The sequence below is a fragment of the Rhynchophorus ferrugineus genome, unplaced genomic scaffold, assembly GCF_030347505.1.
Source record: "Rhynchophorus ferrugineus isolate W39M unplaced genomic scaffold, kcgeb_rfMv2 rfM11, whole genome shotgun sequence".
Classification (NCBI taxonomy): Eukaryota; Metazoa; Arthropoda; class Insecta; order Coleoptera; family Curculionidae; genus Rhynchophorus; species Rhynchophorus ferrugineus.
The window spans coordinates 15,865,783-15,880,370 of NW_027472590.1; the positions used below are offsets into that span (position 1 = coordinate 15,865,783).

General features: G+C 32.0%; 1 protein-coding gene across 2 annotated transcripts in view; it reads right to left on the bottom strand.

The window, feature by feature from the left end:
- Positions 1-14,588, bottom strand: part of LOC143204882 (uncharacterized) — a 259,151-nt gene that overhangs the window by 114,633 nt on the left and 129,930 nt on the right. For both annotated transcript variants that reach the window (XM_076417799.1, XM_076417800.1), the window contains exon 3: positions 3,353-3,390. In XM_076417799.1, the coding sequence (XP_076273914.1) occupies positions 3,353-3,381 (29 nt within the window). In that variant the 5' untranslated portion in view covers positions 3,382-3,390. The remainder of the gene's footprint in view (positions 1-3,352; positions 3,391-14,588) is intronic.

The following is a 14,588-nucleotide window of genomic DNA, read 5'->3' on the forward strand; positions in this document are numbered from 1 at the left end:
ACAAACACACAATTATTTTTTATTAATTACATCTTACTTTAGATACGCTTAGTACAACCTTAATTTGCAATTAATTTATTACTACTATTCTGTTGTACTTGCAGTAATATACAAGCAAGGCCAATACGGGATTAATCAGTATGTATATCCCAAATTAAAATAAAACTAATATACTTAAGCTAGAGTTAAATATACACTTACACACTAAACAAGTTCGTATGGTCCGATTCACTTCAATCTTCTGATTTCTTGCGTGTTGTCCAGTAGCTGTATTGCTACCACGTTGCTGTAACTTAGCAACCTTACTTCATGTTTTAAGGCGAAATCTTGGGTCACTTGGTATATCCATTTGATTTCGAGGTCATCTTACAGCTCTTCGTTGGTTACGTAGCGACAAGCATTGGAAATTAATCATGGAACTTTGTTTTGGGTGCGTTTGGTCACTAGTTGGTTTGATGCCTTAGTACAACCCCATATTTGCACCCCATAGGTCCAAATTGGCTTTATTATTGACCGATAAACCAATCGCGTTAAATCAATAAACACTCTGTATGTTTTCTATCATAATGATTCCAATTTAACCTACCATCGAGATATATTCCGAAGTATTTGGTTGATTCTGCTTGAGGAATCGCGCATCCGTCAAGTGATATATTTACTTTTTTGTCATTTCACCGCATCGCAAAATTAACATATTGATTTGGAGCTATTAGGCTGCATTTTCCAGACCCTAGTCCATTTGTAGATTTTGTTGCCCGCTACATGTAGTTTTTCTACAGCCTTAGACAGAGATACGTCTTTCGCCAAGATAACTGTGTCATCGGCAAATGTTCCAAGTACTATTTCCTTTGTTGTTGGGGTATCAGCAGTATAGAGCAAATATAGGAGTGGTCCCAAGATATTACCCTGGTGAAACGTGTTGCTCTTCATGCTAAACTCTAAATTTTTTCATTCAATTCAGCGGGGATACAAAGATATTCTATAAACTTTCTATAAACCCCTTTTTATCATAGAAGACAAGCATACAAATGTGGAGCTAACTAAAACACTCATTGGGTGTAGTTTTATAAATTTGCACATAAATATCTTGTAGCGTATGTGAAAATTTTGAAATATTTTCACAACCTCATCAGTCCATTCCACCGCACAAACAGGCATTAAAACAGCTTCCCCATCTATATAAAGTCTTGGTGTCTTGAAACCATTTCGTTGCTAAGATCGGACAGAAATATTACGAACAATATTATATATCCTTCAGATTTCTTTATATATTCAATATTTCTTTTGAAAAATAACTCCCCGAAAAGCTTGTTACTCGTTTTACTTCAACCAGGAATATATATAAGTTAATATAAGTAATATATATAGTTATATATATATATATATATTATAAGTTAAATATCATAAAATTAATCAACTTAATCCCGCTGTAGATTACTTCTATCAGCGTAGCACTAAGTATTTCAGCAAGAGCTAACTGATAAATTATGTTGTAAAAATATGCCAGAGCTGCATTCTTATCAACGCTGAGCTCCGAAAACGACAGCCACGAGCTTTATCTATCAACGACAATATCGCTTCTTCCCTGATATTCACATATATAAAAAAATCACAAAAATAGTTTTTGAGGATTTTTTGATGGACTGATGGTCATAGTGTCACTTTAAGTTCGCTCTTTAAATCAACAATAATGATAATTGAATTGCACAAGAGCCAAACTGAGACCACTTAAGACCTATTAGCTTAGCTCGGTCTATTTTCATATCAATTCATATCAATAAATAGATAAGTGATTAAACCTATCGAATGGCATCACCCATAGGTCGCTACTTACTTATCAGATAAGTACTTGATCATCATTAACACACTCACTCAATACATTCCAGCCCGATATATAGTTGACGCCACCCCATAACCTTCCTGAAACTAACCTAGCAAGTCTAACCATTTAACATTTACCAAAATTTCATAAAGTCTAAAAGTTACAGTGATTTAGTGAAACATCATTTGACAACGCACCACGTCACAATTCGATGAAAACGATCGTCAAATTGAGCGAAATACGCTTTGAATTGCTTTGCTACCAGGCGTATAATCAAAACGTGGCCTTCAGAGACATCTCAAATCTTGCAGATCTCAATAGGTTTAGTTTAAATCAAGAATTAATTGCCTAACTTTGAAGTAAAAGCAAATCGTTCTACGAAAAAGGCATTAAAATTTATAAAAACGCTTGACTGACTGTATCACTTATAAATGAAAAAATATTTATGGTATCAAAAGCTCTATTAAAAACGTATCAAATAATAAATCAAATATGTGTAGAAATATTTAACAAATTTCATATTCTCTAAAACAGCTTTCTGAATGCAAAGTGCATTAACTAAAAGAAAATATTAGATTAATTAGTCCTTTCTTAAAAAACATAACCAGTATGAATAAATTTCACAACTATTATTTAAAAAATGTAAGGGGAACATTATAAATTAAAGGTCTAATTGCCGAAGAAAATTATTTTCATAATAACATAATATACGATTACAACGCAACTTAATTTAATAACTAATAAGATAAATTCATATACAATCATTGGACATGTATGTTTCAATTTGTTCAATTTATTTATTACATATATGTCTCTTCTAACATTATTTCAGTTTAGTACCTCAAAAATATAGTAATTTGTCATATAAATTAAAAAAATATTTTTATTTCATCAAGCGCCATCTATTCAGTATAGGTAAGAATATTTGTGTACATTTTAATTTAGACAGTCAGAGCCCCCTACTGGTAACCGCGATAAGTCACCGCACGACGATACAGAATACTATATACTTGAATAGAAATCTATCATGATTAACAAATCATTAATAGTATATAGGAATCGATTTTCGATTTTTTATCAATGAATATTTTCATCATATTTTTCAAGACATAGTACCCGAACAATCCAAGAGATGGCGGGGATATGCTGGTAGTGGAGAATAGGAAACTTTAAGTCAGAATTACATTGCAATATAGAAAATTCTTTTGTTAAAAAAGCTATGTTCAAGTGCCGACATCTACAGCACCTGCATGGAACAATTATAAAATATTTGTAGAACTCATATAAGAAACAAGGACATCCTCATTAATCAATCCACATGTGATTATCAATACTATTTTGCAGAAATATGTATTACAATGCAACATTTCTGTTCACATCGATTTATTTACAACTATGAAAATAAATGTTTGTAACAACATGCTAAAACATGTAAAATATATAGTTTTAACTCTAAACTATGTCATTTTGTATGATCTCAATGTAGATGGAATCTTATATAAATTAATATTAGAGTATATTAACACTTACCAATATTGATGCGTGTATATTTCAACCATGTTGAGCTTCTAAAAAAGAAATTTAAATATTAAAAAATATATCTTGATACATAAACTTTCAAAAATTTAACCAGCTTTATCATACATATATTGATAAGAGCAAATATATTATAATAATCATATCAATGTTACCTATATAGCGTATCTGCTTTAGACATATTTTAAAGGTATGCGGGCATGAATATCAATATATTCATTATATTTTGGAATAGTGTATGAACAATCTAGATATGATCCATTGTGTTAAACAAACCTTTGAAAATTGTTATCTAAACCTAGCGACCATTAATTAATAGTGTTAGTAACCTCTTTATCGATGGTTTTGTTCAATAGAATAGAATTTTATAACGCATAATTTTCAATGTATTATTAAATAACTCATCGAAAATGGAAGTTGATAAAAAAGGGATGGAAGCAGTAAGTTTTTTTACTATTGACTAGTAATAGAATTTATTATAGCAATCTAGTAAATTATGTCACTGTTTCGAATGACTGAGGTATTGAGTTTTACTAATAAATTCACTGAACTACATCAAATGGTTTGATTCCCCTTAATCTTCTGACTAATACCTCATCATCTAGGGGTTGGAGACCCTCAACGTTAATGTACTGATGGAGCCTCTGTTCATGGCTTTGAGCATAGTCCTTGATAACGATATCCACAGTTTCTATATGACCTATATGAATGTGAATGAATATATTATGAAGCATTAACTGTAACTCGCAGTACCTTCTTTTGGAATCTTTCTTAATTTTCTATACTTTTGGTTGATTCAACGCCAGAGTTGGATACCATAAATTTGCTGATTTCAAGACTTATTGGTAAGGTGAAAGCTTCAAGTTAAAGTATTCCCATTTTTCTTAACATGTAGCTGTTACGTAATTTCAATATCAATGTTTATGTAAAGATATTCGGCTGTATTTCCATATTATTTTGGCTTCTGTTTGATTGTCTATTGGTGAAGTCAATATTCACTTATTTATTCTGATACATGTTGGTGCGTCATAATTTCTGTTCAATAATTTAGTTCGACAATAGTTTGTAATTTTTCAGTTGATTCAGTGTTATTATTCCCATGGGTAGGCTGCAGTGTCATTTACAAATGTAGCAATAATATTTTTATTGAATGTAGGCAAGTCGCGAGTGTACAGTAAGTAAAGGGCTAGTCCTAATATAATTCCCTGTGACACATCTACTCGTTTTTACTCTGAAGTAACTCTCAGTTATACATGACTCCAAAATTTTTGAATATTTATCAAGAAAATGTATATTAGTCAAGACGAATTTTCTCGAAAGTTTGAGCAATATCTAAAAATATTGCAGGACAAGTTTTATTTTCTTCTGGTAATTTTTCTATGACATTAGTGATTCTGTAAACCAAATTGGTGATCCGGAAGATGCTTTTCCTCAATGGTTGGTTTTATGGGCAATATTTGAGTGCAGCAAAATAGTAACTTAAAAACTGAAAATCACGATTGATTTTATGCTGTTTTTTATTTAACATCATTAAACAAAAAGGAGCGACTTTCACTGTGAATAATTTATTATAATAGGGATATCCCAACAATTTTCGCAATTGGGATTATAATATATCCTTTCTTTGTTTCCACATATAATGAAATGACCTTTATTTTCTGTCATTGGAATAATATATTTTAATTCACCTGGTGGCCAATGTCGTTTTGTTGCCGTTATCAAGTCTTTTAACCGATGGGAAATGTGATCTTCGTTAACCTTATGAGCAGACAAGTTCCTGTTGAGCTTAGTTAAGTTTTTTGCTATCCAAAGCAAAAACCCATACATTTCGTGCGCCTCTTGGATTCAGAAAGTATACTCTTTAAATGTGTAGCGACCACTATAACCCTTTAGGTCACCACGCATTCACCTACATCAAAGAATAAGGTTGGCAACGCTGGTGGATTGGTACTATTCGGTTCCCAGCTATAAAAGACTACCATGACGACGTCTCGCTCTTTTTTTTCTCTAACACCTTGTAACCGTACCACTTCCACTGCGCTATCGTACTTCCTATACCTAACCTAAAATCCTGTCCATTCTCCCGTCGACCACATGTATCATTTAATATCGAAATAGACATATTTTATTCAACCAGTGTTTTCAGTTCCCGAGCGAATTCCTTCCGCAAAATAGTAGTGAGTATTCAGATAAACAATCGCATCGACAGCCACACATTCCGACCAAACCGACGAACATTCCTACAAATGAATATCACATTGCTTTCCTAATATGGTGTATGTGAAAGAAAGGAAGTATGTCAATCGAGACCTACCTCTAAAATCTACCTCCTTCAGAAGCTTGGCAATACTTCTGTATGACTCTGAGACTTGGACACTCTTACAGAGAGTTTGTCATTTATTATGTTAGCTTGAGGTCTTTCAGAAACTATGCTTGAGGCAAATTCCACATACGAGAAATAGATACTCTAACTAAGCACAAGCTATTGATTTATGATGTGTTGCTTCACAAGTGTGATGTGTGCATTTTTTTTTGTAGTCACTGCAACAGTGGGAAAATTACCCAAAGTTAATGTTAGAATAATACACACTTTTAGAATATAACGGATAAAATTACAAAGCCCCTGCAAAATAACCTTCATATAAATAAACAGGAGAATTAACTTAGGAGGGATAGGGATATATTGTGTTTTGACAAGAGTTTTGGAGCTAACATGAAACTTAAAATAGATAAAACTGAAGCCTTTATTTTCCTCAGTTATAATGTATTATTAATAAATACTAAATACATTACAATATTATAGAAGGGTTTTCCAAAATTAGTCGCCGTGTTTATTAATCGGTTAAAGACCAAATTAAAATAAAAAGTATGATAAAGAAATGGACGTCAAGCAGATGCTTTTGAATATATTAGAATCGCAGAGAAGATAGAAGTTTAACTTTATAGACAATTTTGGAGAAATATTTCGCGACATCCAATATCTAGATGTCACTATTTTAAACTTATTACACTGAATCTGAATCACTACGTTAAGAGCCGTTAAAATATTTGATTGGTTCATTTTGTTTCTATGCTGCGTTTGTTGTTTATTTGTTTGGAGGGCCATTTTCAGTACGTAGGGAAGAGTCAGATGAACACATAGTAAAGAAATGAAGTATCGTTTTCCTTTGAAAAAGTATCCGGCTCTATTAGAAAAATGTATAGATCATATTAAAAATCCCAAACTGATCGGATTATGTAGGAAAGAAATTTGTGATCGTCACCGGATATTTTGTTGTAAGTCGGGGTAAGTTTATTTATATTAACAATCATTTAAATATTTATTTTGTTATTTCAGATATGAAGTTCAGTTCCAATCTTCGTGGGGTGAAGACGTATTTTCAATACGCTACAAGGTCTAGAAAGTTACCTTTCTTTAAAAAAAATCACTATTTTATTACGATTATTTAATTGAGTGTTAAAAACGCATAACAGATGCGGCTATCCGTCTCTCAGCGGACCCAAAGTGTAATGAATACGTGTTTACGTGACCAAACAAAAAGACTGCATCTCATTTTTATTAGTGTTTTAAAATTATTTCCCCTTATTTTGCAACAGTCCTTTTGAAATTAATTTATAGTATTTTTGGTCAAAAACTAGTGCAAGAAATAATACGTAAGTGAAAGATGAAGTGCATGAAATAAACAATGTATTTATTTTATTTTTTTATCCTCTGGAAATAAGTTAAATAAAATATTAAAAATCTAAAAATGGCAAACCACAGCGATTCAATCAAATCACCTGCGCACTTTGATATAAGATTAGAACAATCAGCAATAAAACACACTCTACCATCAGAATGGATTACAGTCATTAATAAAAAACGATTGAGAAGCCCAGAAGAAGAAATTGCGAGAAAACAAACAAGGATCAGTGACTATTGGTTACAGAAACCAATAGAGACAAAAAACAGCTTTAGCGACCTATCGGAAGAAATTGAAGAGAATATACAACCAAGCCTTGAAAAAAGTTGTTCCCAAACTACCACCAATAACAGTTTATAAGGTAGAGTAATAAAACACACCCATGACCTATTGAAAACCATCACTACGAACTACACAATTAAAATAGTGAGCTATGAAACAATAAAAAATCAATTGTTCGAAGCGGAGCACTTTAGAGTTCTAGTAAAAGAACTAGAAGAAAGAAACACCCAGTACCAAACATTCAGGCCTAAATCCGAGAGAAGATCTGAATTCATGTTAAAAGGATTACATCACGGGACGGACCTTAACACCATCAAGGTAGCCCTAGCTGAACAAGGCCACGAGGTCGTAAATGTTCACAATATACGACATCGCACAACAAAAAAAACCTCTTCTTATGTTCTATATTGACTTAAAACCTAATTGAAATAATAAAGCGGCGTATAAAATCACCAAATTAGAAAATAACATTATTAAATGCGAACACAAAAATAATTATACCACAACGCACGAGGTGTCAAGCGCACGGGCACATAAAAACTTACTGTCGCAAATCATCTAGATGCGTAAAATGTGAGGGGAACACAAAACAGGAGATTGCACTTGAAAAGTTCGCGATGAAAAAGTGAAATGTGCTAACTGTAACAAAAAATATTGTTCGGCTGCTTTTCTAGATATATCTCAGGCTGTTGACAAAGAATGGCATACGGGCTTGAAGGTCAAACTAAAGAAACTTCTCCCTCATTCGGACTATCAGTTACTAAAATCGTATCTCACTGATAGACATTTTATTGTAAATCAAGGCGATGAACATACCGAATAAAATCCCATATATTCAGGACTTCCGCAAGGTAATATACTGTATCTTCTGTATACGGCCGATCTGCCCACCACAAAAATAACTACTGTGGCAACATACGCAGCGTGGCATCCATGATCTTCTTTGCATTCCATGAAGATCCGGTCACAGCATCAATAAACGTACAAACCCATCTGGATCAAATACAATTATGGTTGAAGATATGGCGCATTAAAGTCAATGAAACAAAATCCACCCATGTAGAACATGTCCACCAGTGAATATCAATCATCGTCAACTCCCTCAAGCAGAGCAAGTTAAATATCTTGGTATGCACTTAGATCGACGCCTAACCTCGGAGAAGCACATACTCTATAAACGAAAACAACTTCGTCTGAAATTATATCAAATATATTGGCTCATCGGGCGCAAATCCAAGTTATCATTAGATAACAAGGTATTTCTGTATGAGTCTATACTGAAGCCCATTTGGTTGTATGGAATGGGGTACCGCTAGCAAATCTAATATATCTATCATTCAACGGTTCCAAAATAAAGTGTTGCGTGCCTTTGTTGATGCTCCGTACTATATTTCAAATAAAGTGATACAACGCGATATTCCTCTAGAACCTATAACGAGTGTAATTCAACGTGTTTGTGTGAAGTACTTCGAAAGAGTGTTAGTGCAGAGTGTCATAGCAATTTACTAGCTATCAGCTAAATATGCGACGTGATAGTGAAGTGCATAGACTAGAACGTTTAACACCACCTGATCTGATTACTGGACATATATAGACTTTAGAATAAGACTAATTAATTAAGATCATATTTTATACAGAAGATCGCTTAATGAAGTGATTTTCTGTATGCCATGTAAATATAATATAAACATAAGAAATATTTATTGCCTATAGGGCAGATTGTGGAATCACGTAAAAGAGTAAAAAAAAAAGAAATGAAGCCACTTTTGAAAGAAGCTATGCGAGCAGAAGTAATTTTATATACTTGGATTGACTATTTGATAGTTGCAACTTCTGTAAAAGAATACGTCTTGAATGCAAACCTTTTTAGATAGGATTAACCCTAAGTTCAATACACGAGGAGTCATGGTGCAAAGCGATTCACTACTTAAATAGTGAAAAATTGTATAGCCCAACAAAAACAAATGTGTTAACGTCAAAGTCAATTAAGTTTTCAATTAAAGATTTAATAAATATTTGAGGAAGTTCATTTTATTAAAAAATATATTTTGAATAAGTATCCGAACAAATATATTGACTTAAGGTTACTTGAACACAATACTTTGGATTTTTTTTTGTATCTATTAGAGTTCACGGATTATTGAATATACATCCCTTAAAAAGCATACTTTTTTACTAACGGGGGATGTATTATCACAAGTAGAGAAATTGTATCTTGGCTCCAAACTTTCAGTTTCAGATGTTCCTACACGAATAAACAAAATTTTACACTATACGTAGTACATATTTCAAGTTGTTTGGTAAAAATATCAAAAAAAGTTAATTGTAATTTTTGTTTGCATTCAGTTATGAGTAACTGAGCAGTAGGTCTTTAAGCTATCAATATAACCCAGTTTCACTGGCCGATAAATCGTTACACTTGGGCTGTCAATGTTGATCAAATATCTTCACAACAAAATGTTGTCCTTGAATGTGCCTATAAGGGAAATATAAACTGACCAATCCAATTGCTTGAGTGGACGACTATAACCCCATCTAGATAACGGATGTAGCGAAACTTTTGTCCAGAGATTCCTATTGAGTAATACACTATGATTAGGATCAAAGATCTTTAGATTAGTTCAATTCGACTTCAAGATACTTTTAAACAATCAATTAGATAGTAATTTATCAAAACTTTGTATATAAATTTGTCTGAAAGTCTGTGAAGATCAGCAGGGAACAGTGATTTCCCCCTTGATTGACGTTAAAAAGATTAAACAGTATAGTTATTTTAAATTAAATCGCGAAATCTGAAAATAACTGTTAATTAAAGGTCCATTTGCATTGAAATTCAGCACAGAAAAAGAAAATTGCTAATTGAATTTAAGCTTCGTTACTTTTCGTAGTTTATTTAAAAGGAAAGGACATGACGAAAATAATGTTTCTATCATAAATGAGCTGCAAAAATAAATATTATTGTATTCCGTACTTTTTATTTAATATAATTAGATTATATATAAAAAAAGAATTACGAATATACATAAGAAATGCAATAAAAAGGTCTTAAAAATCCAATATAAAAATAAATAATGACGTTATAAAACAGAGTATTAACATTTATAATATATAAATCCAAACGTATACTTTCATTAAAAAAAAAACAAGTGGTTGTGGGCAAATTACAATCAACATAAAAAAGGTTAAGTATGAGAAATGGCAGCATTATAGTCTTCATTTTAAAAAAATGTCTCTTCCATAAGGTCCATCTTAGAGAAGCAAACATCCTCTAGAGAAGCTTTAGATGCCATTTTACCCCCGATAAAAGTTATTTCTGTTAAACAAGGATTTGAAAGAAAAATTGGTGTTTTAAATAGTATAATTTAAAACCGCGCTTATATGGTTCAAATCTGGGAGTAACGTAGTTGTTTTGGTCACACTGAATATTTTGTATGAGTAACTAAATTAGTATTTGTATCTTGGAATTGTCATCATTATATGTTTCAGTAGATTGGCCATCGATACAATTTGGTTCCTTCATTCACTTAATTTCCATAATACACTGTTCCCACCTGGCGATTGGGCTATTATTGGGTACTCTTGAGAGTTGCTACCTGTATTACCACTATTTCTACTCAGTGTTCTTCTCTCTACCTTTGTCTTATTTATATAATATTTTAATACATTTGTATTAGTGTTAGATATTATAACAGGCATCGATGGTGCGAGGGCTCTTAACTATACATCAGTTAACTCCAAACAAGTTGTGTATTTCCCTTTCAAGGCCGAATTTTTTTTAAAAATGTGGTTAATTCTTGCAATGCGCGAACCAACCGGTATAATTATATCATAAATTCATATCAATATCACATGGATAATTTACCCACAGCACTAAGACCGTACTAACGTATTATCGATAACATTTGAGGTTAGGCCTGATTTGTTTTTGTTTATTGTGTATGTGAGCCTCTAATAATTTCGTTCTTTTTCAGTTACCAAATAATACGAAAATATATATTTAATATAATATGATGGGTTTAGACACACCAGTGTGTATGAAGTCAATATATGTTCCTAGAAGATTCCCATTCCATTGCCAACGAGAATGTGCTTCTAACTGAATTCGTACACATTCACCATAATATCCTCAAAATACAAAGAAAAATATTAACTTTAATCATCAACAAGAATCAATCAAATCCAATCAAAGAGGTTGGATTACAAAAATTTAATAATATATATTTGGTTTCTACATGGTTTCTACATACATGAGCTATACTTAACCACTAGACACCAGATTAAATATAACTAACGTATATTTTATTGAACAATGAGATTATATATATATATATATATATATATATATATATATATATATATATATATAATTATAATTTATTATATAAGACTCCAAATATTGTCACAGATGTCAAATAAAGTAAAAGAACCTAAGTAGAGATCTGGTTTAAGTATTCTTAGAACTTAATATATTAGAGCAAGACTAATCTAGATTCAGAATTGTTAGTAGATTATGATGTATTGAAGTTGTATGTGCTTATAACTTTGTAAGTCTATTACTGATATAAATTTGTTATTAAAAGTTGTACATTTTATTTAACTAAATATTACCGAATACACTTTTTCCTTTCATAGAGCTATTAAAAACATAAGAAATCAAACATCAATCACCAAGTATGTTTAATTTAAACTTTTTTTTGTGTCGTGATTCTATCGACTATGTAAAATGAACATTTCAGTAAACTTGTCAAATAAATTAGCATTTGTATCTTGGAATTGTCATCATTATATGTTTCAGTAGATTTGCAATCGATACAATTTGGTTCCTTCATTCACTTAATTTCCATAATACACTGTTCCCAACTGGCGATTGTGCTATTATTGGGTACTCTTGAGAGTTGCTACCTGTATTACCACTATTTCTAGTCAGTGTTCTTCAATTTTCTACTACGTTTCATGGTTAGTGTGCCTAAACTACTCACTCATTTCAAATCTACAAAAATTGTAGTATTCTTTTCAAAATTATCATTTCAGTTATATTCACAGAGTACAGTCACGATTATGGGAAAATTTAGGTTATTCGCCTTGAAAAATTCCAGTTCAATTTTTTCGTTGATTTTTTCTTTCCCTTGGCATCACAAAACCAATTTGTTAACTGAGAACTTTTAGATAAATAATCCAAAATAAATATAAGCACGCTAAAAAGTTTAAACTTAAGAATGCGGAAATGATGTTTAGGACGTCAGTAACGTAATGTTTTCTAGCGCTTCTTATTGATGTTTGACATAAAATGATTTTAAAATGATAATTTCTAGTAAAATCCACTTTATTAAAGTAATAGAGCCTATTACTGCACTTGATCTTAATGCACTTGATCATAACACATATAATACATTCCTCCATAATTGGTGGATTTTAAAACTTAAACATCAGTTTATTATCTAAATGTTTCAATGTTAGAACAATTACTGCTTTCAATGTACTCTCTAGAATTCAATATACTCTTTAATCTAGAAGATTAATTGGGGACGAAGCTGCTAAACTGTCTGGTGGACCATAATTACAGTATGCATGAAGAACTCTTTTCATCATTCGAGATGCTCATAAGGCGATTTTATGAAAGTTACATCGCCTTGTTGAATGTTGTCGATGGAGTTAATTTACCGACTCCTTTTACTAAATATCCCATCTTATTTATCCTTTTGTTGTTCAGGCGCTTATTAACGAGAAAATTAGAGCGATGAACTTCTACGTATACCGACTGATGATCCAGCTATTTCATCAATACGTTGTTGATATGTGTTCGAATATTAACAGTGAGTGATGAGGTTATATTAATTTTATTCCAGCTAAGTTTCTTCCTGTGGTCTATATGCTTTTGTCTGATGCTATCACCAGTAACATAGATGGAACAGATATCACATCTGAAAAGTGTAAAATTAAAATCGTTGATAAACTTGATTGCACATAACTCGGCAAGAAAAATGATGTTTAAACAGTATGTATTCATGTAAAATATAATGTACACGTGCAGTTGATATGTCTACAATCTCAGGCACCTCACCCACTTTCATTCTTCCACGGCCCAATATAATTTCATGGATATTATCGACAATTTCCGGAGTAACGACCAGTAAACAACTCTATAACTATCGAAGCTTAAGGGGAGAGGCCTCATAATATTAAGAATAGTGATGTAAGACAGAAATTAAGGGCACAGCATGCTCAAAATCTCACAGTATTAATAGTAGTCACAGTAGTCTATTACTAGGTGGAAACTTAGGGCAGCGCTGATGCATTTAAAGTTACTGTGTGGGGAATTTAAACAATCACTAATTTGTCAAATTGCATACAAAAAATTATTTGGAAATATGACAAAGTTTACTAAATACCCAAATACATTTATATAACCACATGTTAACACTGACTTAAATGAAACAAGTTTTCGAGGATAAATTTTAAAAATGCAGACGTAAATTTGCCGTTAAAAGATTCAAAACATAGTAACGGTCGAATATATTGAGGTACATTGAGGTTGATATGTTTGAGCAAAGATATCGTACAAACTCGGGAAAGTTTAGCCAAATCTTGTAACATCTGTGAAAATCCAAATGTAAATACTTATTACAAAAAAAGCTACTCTTCAACATGATATTACCATAGTGCTTAAAATATTATTTTAGGGTAAATGTGACATTATGATTTTACATTATGTGACCGTTACTTATTGGCAATATAAAAAATGTGAAAAATACAATTAGATAAAACAGATGGCGGCGGTGTTACCAGGAGACGAGGCTTAGGCAGTCGACGGTGGCACGTCTAAACCAAACGATGGTTGAGCACTGAATGAATCGAAATACCCTTCAATCACATCGCAGATATACGTCTCGGGGTTGCCAGCTATTGGTTATCGGGTTCTGCTGGCACCCCGCCCGTGTTCAACATCTGGGATTATATTTCTGGGTATTTTGTAGACCGTTATTCCACGATGTAAAATTCGACATGCCTCAAGGTCGCTACAATTATAAAAAATTATAGCTATCGGTGAACAGTATTTTAGATAAAATACATTGTATAAATTTCTCATAAGAAGCAACACAATATCGTCCTAATATGTATGTAATTATAACACAGAATAATAGTTAACATTGCATAGCAAGTACCAATTGTTACAACCTCAATAATAATCAAAAATTTACATATTTTAGACACAATAACGCAATTACTTCATTACGAATCATGAAATGACCCAGTGAAGTCACCGA